General features: G+C 42.7%; 2 protein-coding genes across 3 annotated transcripts in view; both read right to left on the bottom strand.

Moving 5' to 3' along the window:
- CENPI (centromere protein I) overlaps positions 1-889 on the bottom strand; it is a 79,511-nt gene extending 78,622 nt beyond the window's left edge. Inside the window, exon 1 of one of the 2 annotated variants that reach the window (XM_045471573.1) lies at positions 538-889. The gene's annotated coding sequence lies outside the window, so the exon portion shown is untranslated. The remainder of the gene's footprint in view (positions 1-537) is intronic. The other variant, XM_045471574.1, reaches the window with a different exon arrangement.
- Positions 890-2,328: 1,439 nt separating this feature from the next.
- TMEM35A (transmembrane protein 35A) lies at positions 2,329-15,077 on the bottom strand. The gene is made up of 2 exons (XM_045471575.1): positions 14,291-15,077; positions 2,329-4,138 (listed from the first exon to the last, which is right to left on the bottom strand). Exons 1-2 carry the CDS (start codon positions 14,408-14,410, stop codon positions 3,731-3,733), a joined length of 528 nt encoding a protein of 175 aa, XP_045327531.1. The 5' UTR covers positions 14,411-15,077; the 3' UTR covers positions 2,329-3,730.
- Between the last annotated feature and the right edge of the window lie 218 nt (positions 15,078-15,295).

The following is a 15,295-nucleotide window of genomic DNA, read 5'->3' as shown; positions in this document are numbered from 1 at the left end:
CTAAAACAGCGGTGGAAGAGGTAGAAAATGACTGATATGTTTTGGAGATGGACTGGGCAAGGCTGTGATAAAAGAACTGGATGTAGGGAAAGAAAGGCTAAGAGAGGAACCCAGAATGCCTTTTAAGTTTTGGCCTCAAATAGGAAAAACTAAGGAAATGGTCGGAAAGACAGTTACTCAATCCCACCTCCCTACAACCTATGAGGCCGGAGCAGGAGAGCAATACGTATATCTAAGCCAATGGGAAGTTCTAGGTTCTGAGTAGTTTCCTAGGGTACTAGAAAAGAAGCGAGGGATAGCAGCTTCTGAACCCATCCAGTTGAACCGTCCCATCATCGCTTCCCATGAACCCGGCCCTTCACAGCCTGCCCCAGCAAAGAGCGAACTTGGCCATGGCGACTCACCCACTAGACAGATACCTGGGCTGGGGAAAAATCCGACCCCAGCCACACCTTGTAGGAGAGTCCTGCTCAGAAATCAGGAGATTCCCTCCGCTCTGAGGGCCCCCATTTCGCGCAGCCTTTAAAAGTACCTCACCTGTTCGAGCCCCGTGTCGGGCTCTGTGCTGACAGCTCTGAGCCTGGAGCCTGCTTCCAATTCGATGCCTCCCACTCTCTCTCTGCCTCTCCCCTACTCACGTTCTGTCTCTCCTTAAAAAAAAAAAAAAAAAAAAAAAAAAAAAAGGAAAAGGAAAAGGAAAAGAAAAAGAAAAAGAAAAAGTACCTCACCTAACACGCTCCTTCTTCAAAGCCTCCAGAATTCAAACACCGCCTCCTAGATTCAAATAAATGGGCCCCGCCCCGCGCATGCGCTTCTGCGGAGACCCAGTCCGCGGCCAGGCAGAGAGGCGCGCTTTGCTGAAGCCTGATTGGTTGCGTTTCAACTCAAGGACGCGAGGCCGTGAGCGGGCTGACGCAGACCCAATTCCGGAGAGCCGCTCCCCCCCCCCCCCCGCCCCGTGCAGGGGGGGCGTGTGGGCCGTTGCTGCCAGAGCTAGCTGATTGGCCGTTGCTGCCAGAGCTAGGTGATGGCTAGCGCTCCCACTGTCTTAATAATGTTTGCCTTTGTTATTTTGCTTGAAACCCGACAATTAGTGTCTCGATTCCTGAATTTAACAAGAGCAATTCAGTTATAGTGATCATTTTGCCCAGATTGACCCCAATGTCGGGACTTTGTAGAAAAACATGAAACTGCAAACTTAGCAATAAAGGCTGCTTCTCCCTTGCTGTACAAGAGACTTAGGTTATGAAGCTGTCGCTTTTCCCAGGTGAAGCAAGGGGGTGGGAAGAAAGGACAGCTGGATCTGCCCTCTTTATACCGAGGTTGGGCAGCCATATCTTCCAGGGATTGCTAGAAACCTGTGTCCTAAAGTAGGTGTGGCACCTTGCACGTAACCCGCCAGGCAACACGTAAAGATTTCTAACTTTGGGGAATCAGTGAGTTTTAAAGAAACTGGCTAAAACAGCAACATGGGCTTAGTCTGAGACCTGAGTTTAGTCCCTAGTTTAATCTCTTAACTAGAGTAGGAATTAGAGAGGAAAGGTAAACTGAGTGGCTCTTACTGATTTTTTTTTGAGGCCAAAGCATACCCATAAACTGTAGGCAAAACTGTAGGAGAAAACTGAAATCTTAGGAAGAAATGACGAATCAAAGATTAAGTTGATATATTTTGGAAAGATGACACAGAAATTACTATTGACTGCATCTCATGATTTTCAGAGTACTTTCATGAACTGTTGTTTAATCATGCATAAGAATTGAATGTTTGATATTTGCTATGACAGCTGCTCCTATCTAGTAAAACTGAAAATTTCTCAAGAGTCATTTTTCATACTTTTAATGATTTCATAGACCCAAATGTGAATTGGAAGGGATTTTAAACCTTCAATCCCCTTCCCTTTTGTAGATGGTGAAACTGGGGCTCTGAGTGGTGAAATAACTTTACTAATATGACAGGTCTGTGGCATTGGAATTTGTGCCACTTTGTGGACACACACAGTGAGAGAACACTGATTCACCTTTATTTAATATACCTGCAATTTTCTCTGAAATCACTCTTCCACCTTCCCTTGGCATCATCTAGTGAAACAGAACTCCAAAAACCTGAAAATTGTATTGATCCTAATTCTATGGCTTTCTGTTTTATATGCTGACATCACAAAATTGTGGGGAAACTTAAAATGAGATTGGAAAGTTGGTAACCTCGTTAGTATATTAAGTGATTATACTTCTTCTCTTTCTTCTCCCTTATCCAGAATCAGAAATAAAAGAGCCTGAATCGCTTGATATGACCCTTTCTTCCCAGATTTTCATTATTTGTCCAGGCAGTTTCCTCCAAATTTCAAAAATTTTTATTTTGAAAGAATGAGAGAAATAAGACAGAGGTATCAATTAACAAGAACAATGACACTGAAGAAAATACAATAATTTGTACTCCCCACACACACAACACCCCCACCCCTCTCCCCATCCCTGGCACAATAATATTAAAACCATCAAAGTACATCTAACAAGGAGAAACAGCAGTATGGAATGAAGAAAGCAATGTTTCATACTGCTCAATCCAACTAACCCATATCAAATGTCCTTCCCCCAGATAAATTCCACCCACCAGAATTGATAAGGAGGTGTAGAGGAGACAACCATGGGAGTAACTTGGATCTCTGCTTACACTTGCAAAGTTCAGTGAAGATTCAATAGGAGTAGTGAGTCTGGCAGGGAAACACTGGTTACAGCTCCTCTGTCAAGTTTCAGATGATCTAAGAGAACAGCTAGAGTTTGAGATTCACAGAATTCTAACAGGACTAATCCCTGCTCCCTCAACTGCAACAGTGGAGCAGCTGCCAAATCCTGGTTAGCTGCTGAGAATAGTAGGAAGTGAGACAGCTTTTGGCTTAAGAAAATCCAAAAAAGAGGTCTGGTGACAAGTTACTGTGTCAGTTTCAAACTGTGAGTAAAGGAGCTTAGTAGGTTGGATTGGGGCAAAGGAAAGGTGAAGCTTCCAATTTTATAACTTGAAGAATTAGATTATGTATGGACTGCATATATCCCTTCTTTTAATTAAACTGAATATAGAGTATTTAAAATTTCAACAACTGTTACAGTGGAGGCTAATCAGTATAACTCAGTGTCTCAAATTGAAGGAACTTTTTCCTAAAGTGATAAATTGGTTCTCAGCTTAATCTATTGAGAGAAATTCCCTCATGCCACAGAAACATATCACTTGATTTATACCAGAAGTAAGTAGGATTCTCTTTATAGGAGGTTTATTTTATTCTGCCCTTACTAGAATCAGTCTATAAAGGGAAGGATACCTGTGCAGGATTAGTTTAAGATCAGAGCCTTCTCCTCGCACCTGCATGCACGCACACACACACACACACACACACACACACACACACAGTAAATACATTTTCCCACATATAATCTTACAGTCACATGCTTGCTGGAGTCCATCTCACAAATACACTTCAATAGTTAGCCATATACATGTGCATGCAGCAAGATGTGAGAATTTCCCCGGAGTGATTAAAGGTGGTGCACTATGTCTATGTGGGGAGGTCATTTTAGGGTATAGGTGTACACAAGCCAATAGGGCCATTAACTTGCAGATTATATTTTTTTCCTTTCCCTCAAGATAAATAAATCAAATGAAAAACACACACTGACATCTTCCTGGGTGTGATGGAGGCAACTGCCTGGAAGGTCCACTTTTTGCACTTTTGCTTTCCTATGATAACTTCATTTTGCCCTGAGGGGCCTTCTCATATAAGGAGGACTGCTCCTCTGCATTCCCGGAATTCCCTGCTTGCCCTGGTGGTGGTGAGGGCTTCTTCTCAGAAGACCGGTCTTCTGGCTTGCGAGCAATCAACAGGCGGCAGGTGAGCAGGATTCCAAACACCAGAGCATGGGCGTAGCGTTTGAGAGGATCACCAACTAGCTGATGGAAGAAGAGCACAGCCAACACGAGCAAGAGTAGGAAGAAGTTGGCCACATCTTTGGGACGCCCAGGCACAAGGGTCATGACAATGCCACAGGCCACCTCAAGAGCACCAATGCTTTTGCGGAGGAGAATGGAATTGATCCCCATTTTCTTCAGCAGAGGGAGGGCTCGGACATAGCTCTTGTAAGCACGTTTCTAGAGTGAAATACCATAAGGAATGCCACATTAACCATGATTTTAACATTAGAATGAAGAAAACACAAGCAAGGTCCTCCTTCCCCACCATTCCCTTTCTATGTCCCCACTAGGTCCCAATTTTTTTTTACTGTGGCCCCTAAGTAAAATCTTGTAATTAAGATGAGAAAAAAGCAAGCAATCTTCTGAGGACCCTGTGATCTGAACCTTAGTAACAGCACAAAAGAGAATTTGGCTTTATTGTTAGAAATTATTTTCTGATTATAAATCATAAACAACACTAAAAGCATTTAAAAAAAACTTAGGGGTGCCCAGGTGGCTCAGCCAATTAAGCATCCAACTCTTGATTCCAGCTCAGTTCACGATCTCTTGGTTCTTGAGAACAAGCCCCTCATTGGGCTCTGTGCTGACAGCATGGAGCCTGCTTGGGATTCTCTCTTTCCCTTTCCCTCTGCCCCTCCTGCTTGTGCTCTCTAGATAAATAAATAAATAAATAAATAAATAAATAAATAAATAAACAAACAAACATTTAAAAAATAAATAAAAGAAATTTTATTGGGCCCATAAAATCTGGTATGGATTAGCCATATCTACATTTTCTAGTGCTTGCCTCATCCAAACCCAGTTGAATATGAATACCAACCAAAATGAAACAAGGCAAGGCACATTATGGTAAAGCTTCATTAATTTAGACTTCCCTAATTTGGAATCTGATAAGTCAGACAAAAACTGAGCTAGAGTTTATATCTGTGTAATCTGTAAAAATTAAAAAGTGAGTGCTATGTGAATAGAAAAATACAAATGTATGCAAATACTAGACCCTTATAAATCTTTAAAATATAGTAAGATAAAAATCATTCTCATGGCCATTGAGATAACTCCTTAGGCCTTTACAAGACACTACTTTGATTAGCCTGGTGCAAGTTCATTAATTTTAATTCAACAAATATTTATTAAACACCTACCATGGATTATGCAATGGAGATAAGGAGGTAAATAAGACAGGGTCAAGAAGCTCTTGGTCTAGTGGCAGGAAATAGATACATAAAACACCAGTAAAGAGCAGTGTGGTTAACAGCACATGATAGAAGCCTGTACAAGGTCTAATTATAGCCCAAAGTGAGACATCATAGAACAGAGAAGGGAGTCACTGGATACATTACAAAGCAATAAGATTATATTGACTTTAGAGTAATAGATAATCATATTTTTCACTGTATTCAGATTGGCCTGATCCTCATTTTTTAGTAAATCAATGAGATTTCATCAAATGTCTTACTAGGTGGGCCCACTGCTTTGTTTTTAGTAAGTATCCATTAATTCATTCAATATTTATTAGTGCCTCCTTGTGCTAGGCACTGTACTAGGTACTTTGGATACAGATGTCAATCATTCAAAGGCCCTGCCTTCCTGAAGCTTGAGTTTATATGATGAAAAGTAATGTAAATACAGAAGTGCAATAAAGTGTAATGGGTGTTGAATAAAATCATATAGTGGATAGAGTAGAGGCAAGCCAGAGTGGTCAAGTCTCCCTAGATGGAAACTGAGAAAAGCTAGAGTGGAATATTAAAGGAAGAGCAGGTGTTTGCAATATCAACAAGGGAAGCTCATTGGGGCACAGGAAAATGGACAAGCAAAGGCCCTGAAGCACAAAACAGATGTGTGTGTTTCAAACACTGCCCCAGTTCAGCATAAGTTGGAGGAGGGAGAGGTCAGAGTAAGACATGAGACAGGGGAGATAGATATGAATAATGGATCATGAAAACTATATATATCCTTTTATATATGTCTATATATGTGTCACCGTGAGATCATGGAGAACTATATATGTTGTGTTGGAGAGGTGGACTTTATCCTATAAGCCAGGAGGAGTAACATAATTTGCTTTTGAGAAAGGTCCCTTTGGAAGTAATGTGGAGGATGGATTGGGAGAGGTATGCTTGGAAGCAAGGAAACCAAGTAAGAGTAGGGTAATGACAGTAAGGAGAGAGGGAAGGGACAGTCAAGGATACTTTTAATGCAAAATCAACAGAATTTGGTGTCATATTGGATGTGGACGCTGAGGGAGAGGGATACGTCAAGAAAGATTCTCTGTTCTCTGGATTGGGTACCTGCATAGAAGAGTGTTACCATTCTCCAAGTTTGGGGATGCATCTGGAAGAACAAGTTGGGGGTGGGGCAAGGGGTTGGAAGGAATAAGGGACTCAATTTGGGTTTTTTTTTAGTTGAAGTATCTCTAAGACATCTAAGTGGGGATGTCTGGTAGGCAGCTCAGTATGAGAGATCTGGGGTAAAGATACAGAATGGATAGTCATCAGTATCCCAGGTAGAATGTATTCAGTAGGGAAAATTGTGTGACAGATGTTTAAGAAATGGAAAAAGGAAGAGAATCCACAAAGTAGACAGAAGAGAGTGTAGTCAGAAAAGTATGGGGAAAGCCAAAAGACAAGGTCATGGGGGCCAAGGTTTTCAAGAAGAGAATAATCAAAAGTTCCATATGCAAGGCAAGGATTATAAGAATCAGGAAGAAAGCCAACTTGACCTCTTAGAAGCATCTGGCACTTAGAATATGTTCACACAATCTAGGTTTGGAACAAATGTTAAGTCATTTCTCTCACTTCTGGATAAGTGAATACACCTTATTTCATGGATTAATTATCATGAGTGGCACAAGATAATCCTCTATGAGGACTGTTAAAAGACCAATGGTTCAGTGGAAAAAACCCCATGGGTTTTGATTCAAACAGACTTGCCTTTAAATCCCATCTCTGTCGCTTTCTACTTGGGTGTCCATAGGCAAATTATTTTACCTCTCTGAGCCTCATTTTCCTGGCCAGGGTTAAGATTAAAGTGAAATGAGCAAGGCTATTTGCCTGGAATGCAAAATTTAAGAGGGCACCAAAAACACTTCTTGATTAAGGTAGATAATATCTGTAAAGAACAAAATATCAAAGCTTTAAGTAAAGGCAAGATCCAAGTCAGCACTTGCACAGCTCTGCCTCACTTACCTCTTCCTAATCCTGGCCCTGTCAGGTCCTGTGTTTAACATTTCACCTCACCCTGTCCCTGAGCACATAAAGAAACACAGCAAGTTAGACATTCTTCCTCCCTCATCCCATTTTCGGTAAATCAGGGATTTTGACAGAAATTAGGGGAGAGGTTCACCAGTAAGCAGTGGAAAACCCTGGGCTGAACTGAGCCAGACCCAAATGGAGCAGAGCATAGATGAGGGTTAGGGCACCTGGTGGTGGGGAAAAGTATGCCTGTTTCCTCTTGCTGTTAAACTAGATGCCACCTGCCAACTCTTTCCACTCTGCACTCTGGTGACAATAGCAAGGCAACATTAAGGAAAGAAATCTAAACCCAAGAGGCTTCCTTAACACTTTTAAGTAAGGACCATTTCTAATTAACAACACAAAGCTTCCCAAAAGGCAGTTCCTAATCCTAAATGTAAGCTTCTGACAAGATGAATGCAGGAGATAAGAAGAATTTCTTACAGTCAAGTTCAGAGCCAAGACTTTCAGATGCTGGCTGAGTGGCTTCTGGAAATGGTCCTGTTTTGGCTAAGGCTAACCACCCATCATTCAATAATAGATTCTTAACTATACCAGAGTGGAATCTGTAGCATTCGGCCAAATTCCAGGTCTTTAAATAAAGTTCCTAAGACTTCAGCGACCTTTATTTTCTTTTTTCTTTTTAACATTTATTTATTTCTGAGAGATGGAGACAGAGCACGAGCGGGGGAGGGGCAGGGAGAGAGGGAGCCACAGAATCTGAAGCAGGCTCCAGGCTCTGAGCTGTCAGCACAGAGCCCGACACAGGGCTGGAACTCACGAACCATGAGATCATGACCTGAGCCGCAGTCACCCAGGCACCCATAGTGACCTTTTTTTTTCTTTACATTTGCTGTAACTCCTTATTACTTTTTCAGTTGTTTATCTAACTTCTTAAACAACAGCTGTGGCTCTTTTATGAGGCTATTGCCTCTTTATTTCCCTTCTTTCCTACAGAGGAAACTGCATGACCATAAGCCATTTCATCAAATCTTTAGTTCAAAGTTGAGTAGGTACAGATAGCACCTATTCTCCAGGACTCTAGACAGGGAGTGTTTAATTTGTTAGAGATGGGACTCAGCTTGGGTGGGGTCTTGAAATTATAGGAAGCCCTTTATTCTTTCTCCTGTGGAGTAGGATGGACACATCAAAAGAATCCTACTATTGTTAGCCCCATCAATGTTTGGTCTGGGCCACTTCAGTTCTAACAATAGAAGGGTCGCATGTCTTGAGTCTATTATAGTAACTAGATCTCTAAAGACTTTAATTGTTCTAATAGTAAGAATAAAGAGAGTTGACCTAGTCACTCTCCCAAAAGGCTCTCACAGATCACTTTGTTAGATCTGTTTCCTTTCCATTGCAACGACCTAGACCCTGTAACCATAGTTTCCTTGTAGGGCAAGGAAGCAAGAAAAGAGGAGTGTTTAGTCAAATGTTTCAAATCCCTTCAATGGGAAGCATACAGCAATATCCTTGGGCTGAGATTCTTAAGATAAGCTAAATTTCAATTTTAGTTTTGCCCCTAAGTTGCTTGGAGAAAATTGTTAAGTATTTTATTATCTGGGTTTCCCCTTTTATAAATTAAATGTGCAGTTTGGAGATTTAATAAAAAATCACAGCATCATGGCATCAACCAAGGGCCACAAACACACATTTCATAATTAATGAACCACACAATGAGAAGACCATGTGTTTGTAAGCCACAGTGATTATTTTAATGGTAATAACAATGAATCAAACAGGTCTATTTTTATTGTATGAGAAAATATGATTCAGACATGAGTCAAAAACATATGGAGCCTTTCTTTAGTCATACTTTTTTTTCTTTTTGTCATTTACTATTCACAACACACCAGGGTCCATGATCTCATGTTAATGATATTAAATTTGAACAGCTCAAAACTGCCTAATTACGAAGCACCAGAGTGGTTCAGTCAGTTAAGTGTCTGACTCTTGATTTCAGATCGGGTCATGATCTCACAATTTGTGAGATCGAGCCCCACGTCAGGCTCTGCACTGACAATGCAGAGCCTGCTTGGGATTCTCTCTCTCCCTTCCTCTCTGTCCCTCCCCTGCTCTCTCTCTCTCTCTCACTCTCAAAATAAATAAACATTTTTTAAAAACTGTCTAATTACATTCATCTTCAAGTGCAATTAATAACTGGTCCAAGTCAGCTAACAGGACAAAATGCGAACAGAGGCCAAGTGGTTTGGTCCACTTCAGTATATTTATGCCAGTTAGGTAAAAGAAAAAAAAATGGCTAATCTACTGTGTACCTCTATTTATATAAAGTTCAAAAACAGGTAAAACTAACTTACATTTTTAGAATTCAGGAAAATAATTACTCTTGGGGAGGTAGTAGCTGGAAGGAGCCCCAAGGGGGGTTTCTGGGGAGCTGGTAACGGTCTGTTTGTTGATATGGGTGCTGGTTGCACAGGAGTATTCTGAAAATTCCTTGAGCAGTTAATTTATGTTAGGTACACGTTTCAGAATGCTATTCACTAAAATTTACAGAGAAAAAAACTATATGAAAGCCAAAGAGGGCACTGACAAAAATATATTTTGGCTAAAATTCTCAGCCTGGTTGCTATCTTAGACAGTAAAGGCTGTCTTAGACCATAACCACTGCAGAATATACTGACTCAAGTATGATTTTCCTGCATCTCTGTAGGGAAAAAGTGCCATATGTGAATTATTATTTCCTAAGGGCAATAAAAAGCCATCACGTGTTTAATTGTCAAATATCCATGTGAATGATAAACACATTTTAAGCAATTCTCTTCCCCACTGTTATATAGTACATACCTAAAGAGGAAGCTGGGAAACCTGGTCCTGCTAACCAAACTGCATTTTAGGGCAGAAGAATCTGACTTCAACTGTTAAAGAAAGGTAGCTCTGAAACAAGCACAGCTGTTGGCCATTGAGGGGCCACAAGTTCCTTGGCATAAACTCTAATGTAGTTTAGCGTGGGATGGCTAGTTGTATGAACTAAGTAAAGTCACTTCACATCTCAGGGTCAGTTTCCTCTCTGACAGAACAAAGGTACTGTACCACCTCAGAGAGCAGTCTAGGCATCAGTGAATCACTGTCTTATTACCTAGCTGGAAAGCAGTTAATGGCGGTGATTGGAAGCATAAAAGATTACCTAAGGGCATTAAATAAACTGCCCAAACATGAGGGCATTTGACTATAAGATAAGCAAATCAATCAAATCAACAAACCTTCCCTATGAGGGGATGTAAAGAAGCAGAGACTTGCCCTGTTTTCCTTAGGGCCACAATCCCTTGGCTTCATTGTGACAGGAATTTGGCATTTTCTTACCATTCTACATGGGGCCCCTTTTGACTACAGAATGGAACCACTGCTACAAAGAGCTGAATACCAAATTTAGAGCAAGTCAACCATTTGTTTGTTCCCCATCACTGCACAGGAAGCTGCTTAGCAACATTTGTAAGCGTTGTCTCCTAATTTCAAGTGAATTAATGAAGGTATTTAGTCAAGGGAGTGATCAGTCATATTGAATTCACGTGGGCTTCAGAGTACTCTATAATGATACTTGCTAAATCTGGAGGAGGTATGGGCGACACACACCAAATGGGCAATTCAGAGAGACATCTGGAAGTTCTGCATGGAATCCACTGTGCATTACCCAGCATCAAGTGTGGAGTTTTCAATATTAGCTAATTGCATAAATGTCTGTTCACCAGGGCACATGAAAATAGCATCTTGCTCTTCTAAATGCCTGATTTCAATCCCTTAAACTGACCATTCAAATTAGTCAGGAAGCCACTGCATAATGTAGAATCCATGATCATCATTACTTCACCCAGAGCATTTCTTAAACACTCACTATATGTAAACACTATACCAGATGCTTCCATATATAATCTCGATTAATATTTGCAACAACTTTCTGAGGTAAAGTTGAGGAAATGAGGAAACTGAGACACCAAGAATGTCAGGACTCAAGCCCAAAGCTATCTGACCAAAAGCCTATGCTCCATCCATTAACTTTTCCTGGCTTCTGCAGTATACAGGAAAGAAGTTCATAGTCATGTGTCCATTTGGTTCTTAGCAACGATTCTCCATGGAGGGGACAACACGTAGGCATAACACTAATGGTTTTAGAACAGGGGAAAAAATAGTGGCAGAAAAGAAAAAAAACAAAATTCTAAATTTGAAAAATTGGTTTCAAAGTAAAAGTATGGATTGGTGCAATTGTACTGTTACAAAAAAGAAGCAAGAATGTGCCAGGTATTTTCAAGAATCAGTTGTAAGTTCTGACATCCAAAAAGGCAGTTGTGATCATTAATGACTCCTCTACTGAGAGTACTGAGTCATGGACTTGGTTTCTAATCTCTGCTCCCACAACAGTTTACCCTATGATATTGGATCAGTTTAATCCATCAGTAAAATAAGAATAACTAATTAAATGAATTTACCTCACTGATATGTTTTAAAGAACAAATAATCTTTAAACTACCACACTGAGATATTGTAAGAAAAGCCACTGCAGGCAATGCATGACTATCAATGCAGAGGAATCACTCCTACATGGAAAACAGAAAATTCCAAATAATCATCACAGCTGATCTAGAGTTGGGGTCCTGAGGGGCCATATGCCCTTCTAAGAGCAAGAAATGGCTCCTGTACTACATAATCAAGATCCAACCAGAGAAATCTGAAGGGTGGTGACCAGCCAAGAGAATGCTCCAATAATTCATTCATTTGCTCATCCATTCAACAAATATAAACTGAGCCCCTTCTTTGTACTAGAATTGAATTTTTCCCATTTCCTATGGATTCAAGAATAAAGCTAGGCCAGCCCAGGACTGGTGCAGTGGGCCCTGTGCCCATCTCCAGCCTGGGGCCCAATGTTCAATGCAGGAGGGGACCTTGGAAAAGGCAATCTGAAAATCCTCCTCAAGCTTCACATTACTGTGAGGTCTACCTCCCAGCTAGATACAGTTCTTCCATTCCCTCCAGATGCCCCTAAACACATAATCACAGAATTGTGTGTACACACACACACACACACAACACACACAATGTTTCTGTCCTGCTGTATTAGCTTACACCTATTTAAACATGTTCCTTTATATGATATGAAAATTTGATATTGGTTTCTTCTGACTTTCATTAGACTGCAATAAACAGCTTGACCCCCTAGGAAGAAACCTACTATAAACCCATTGGTGGCTGGTCCTCCTCAGGAACTCCTGCCAAGCTGGCAGGAAGCTTCCTGGGTGACTCCATCTTAGTTGGATTGCCTGCAGAGCCTAACATTGTACTTAGGGTGCAGCTTGGGGGAGGGGGCTCTAAAACAGCTGAGGAGGGCCTGGGGGACAGGGAGTATACTGAAGAAGCGTACTATGTCCTGAGGAAAGGGAAAGCTCAAAAATACCTAAGGTGCACACACAAACATAGAAATATCTGTACATACTAAAAGAAAAGCAAGAGCATATTCACGTATTTATAATCTAACACCAAACTACTACCACCAAGACAAAAATATAGTGGCATGTCCCTCCCACCCTGTCCCTCTGCCTTTGGTGGCTTCTGCTACCCCACCTCCCTGCCCCTCCCCAGTGCAGGCTGCCTTGGATACTCATTTTGACCTGATTTCAATTCCATCTGGTCAAGCGTGATGGGAGGAGGGGAGGGGAGAAGAAGAAATATATTAGGATTTGCCACTGGGGCTAGACCTAGACCCTTGAGTCCCAGCCACCCTCCCCCACCTCAGGGTGATCCTGTGATGAGAGAGACATGGAAAGCACCAGCTCAAATCCTGACACAGAAGCCAGAGCTGCCTGCAAACATTTTCTGAGCATCTACAATTTGCCAGTCTCCATCCATTTGCAGCTCCCATTGAGGAGCCCTCGAAGGCTCCGCAGTGGGCTCCAGGAGAGCTATTTATTCCTGTCAACGTGTGGGGCTATTCCTCCTTGCCTCAGTCCTAATGGGGAGTCCTTCTTGCCTCTTTTCTCTCTCCCTTCCTGTTCCTCCCCTAAGCTCCTTTCCTTCTTGACCTTGAGAGCTCAGTAATGGGTTCCCTCCCATTACTGGCAGTCTGGCAAAGGCAGTGAGAAACAGGTTCTCTTCAGCTGGGGCAGGTAAATGAAGAGGCAAAGTGACGGGGAGAGGCGAGAGACAGAAAGTGCTGGAAACATCCCCTGCCATCCCCTAGCACTCTACAGCATAGGAACAAGTCCTCTTCACGTCCAACTAGGGAGAGCAGCCCAGCCCCCAGGTTGCAGAGGAAATGTTTTGACCAGTCACCTTTGGTTATTCCAACTCTGCAGAAGGGAAAACCTGCAGAGGACCTGGCCCTGAGCATCCACAGGGCAAGATGGGGATTATGGATTATTTCGCAGGAGCGAAGAGGCAGACTTTGCAGATTTTGCAGATTAGCCCACAAACACAACACAACACAACACAACACAACACAACACAACACAACAAAACATCCAGGTCTCCCTTGAGTGAAAGGGAGGAAGCAGGTGCTCAGTGACCTTTATTTGGGCCAAGACTGCTTTGTTTCAAGCATACAAACACAACACACCCAGGGGGCTAGGGGATCAGTTCTCCTCCTGGAATGAGGAATACCTTTCCTGCCCCTAAAAAAATCACCAGTTTTAGTAGCCCTTTCTCCTCCAGCTGTTTCCCTCCTTCCCCTTTGTTCTTCCCGAAGATGAATAAACTCTCCAGCTTGCTAAACTCCTAGCTCCAGGGGAAGGAATCAGACTTGCAGACTGGTTGCCCACACTTTGGGTGTGCTAGAAGGAGGGAAGGGTTCCTGCCAATGACAGGTGCTACGCAGGTCTCAGCCTTCTGGTTTATTTGGAGGTGGAGGTGTACTCGCTGGGCAACCCCTCCCCCAACTGGTGTTCAGTAGCTCCAAAACAGTTGCTCCTGGCATAGCCCACATCGCTCTTGCCCAGATGCTCCTTCAGAGCTGCAAAGTTGTTGGGGAGAAGGGATGGTCCGGGGTGGGGGTAGGGGTGAAGGGGGTGGGACCACGGACGGGGAAGAAAAGAAGGGGAGAGGTACTCGCAATCCCTCGGGGGTGCGTCCCTCATCACCCATTTGTTTCACTTACCATCTCACTGTAGGCATCCTTGCTGAGCCTGGGGGTCAACTTGATAGTTCCCATGAAAACAAAGAAGAGTCCCAGGGCCACTGAGAGGGCCACGACAGTTACGGTTCTGGGGGACGCCATGGGGTTACCAAGGCAGGTCCCAACCAATCCTTCGGCTTTGCGCACCCTGTCTAAGGCGCAGACAGCACAGGGAGAGCTAGAAGGAAGGAGAGCTAGAGGGATGCTGCGGAGGCAGCAGGCAGCTAGAATGACAAAGGAAGAGGAGGGAGCTCGGGAGAAAAATTGAGAGATTGAGATTCAACCTCTCTCACTACAACAATCGCTGGGTCCTAATGCCCTACGCTTACTCCTCACTGGCCAAAAGCACAGTCTAGAAGTTAAATGGAGCCCTCCACGGAGGTGGAAACTTAAAATGGGGAAGTCGTAAAATTGGGAAAAGGTAGGTTATGGTTCGAGTTCAGTCCCTGGGCTGTCTCCGGAATGAGGAATCAGGGAAGACCTCCTTTCCACCACTTCCCACCAGGAGCACTTTTCATTTCTATAGTCCTCTAGTTAATTCACTCCACTCTCGTTTTTTCAACCTCCCTCCTTCTCTCCCCTTTTCCTTTCCTTCAGTCGAAAACATTACTCCTCAGTTTGCTGGTTTCTGCAGTGGGTAACATTCAAGGATAAAACTGCAAAGTTTCCAGCTCCATTGCTGCTGAAGAACGCTTTATTTTTCTCTTCCTCAAAAACTTTTAATGGCTCCCATTGCCCAGTGGTTAACTCCAGGGTTTTAAATTAGGCATTTGAGGCCCTCCACATTTTGACCCCTGCCTCTCTTTGGAGGTTTATCTCCCAATAGCTCCCATGCCACCCCTTATCTCCTATCTACTCATGGCCCCATAAACCTGAGCTTTCCCACCTCTCCCTATTCCATCACTCTTCATTAACATTCAACCTTTTCCTCAATGTCACCTTCTCTGGAAAGCCTTTCCTCATCCATTCCCAGCTGGATATCGTTTC

Source organism: Leopardus geoffroyi, chromosome X, assembly GCF_018350155.1.
Source record: "Leopardus geoffroyi isolate Oge1 chromosome X, O.geoffroyi_Oge1_pat1.0, whole genome shotgun sequence".
In the NCBI taxonomy this organism is placed as follows: domain Eukaryota; kingdom Metazoa; phylum Chordata; class Mammalia; order Carnivora; family Felidae; genus Leopardus; species Leopardus geoffroyi.
The sequence above is the reverse complement of the archived record's forward strand: the minus strand, read 5'-3'. Positions and strand labels throughout refer to the sequence as shown.

Coding starts and splice junctions, on each gene's coding strand:
- TMEM35A (XM_045471575.1), bottom strand. CDS start 14,410: ATGGCGTCCCCCAGAACCGTAACTGTCGTGGCCCTCTCAGTGGCCCTG. Junction 4,139..14,290: donor AGGATGCCTACAGTGAGATG/GTAAGTGAAACA, acceptor ATTTCACTCTAG/AAACGTGCTTACAAGAGCTA.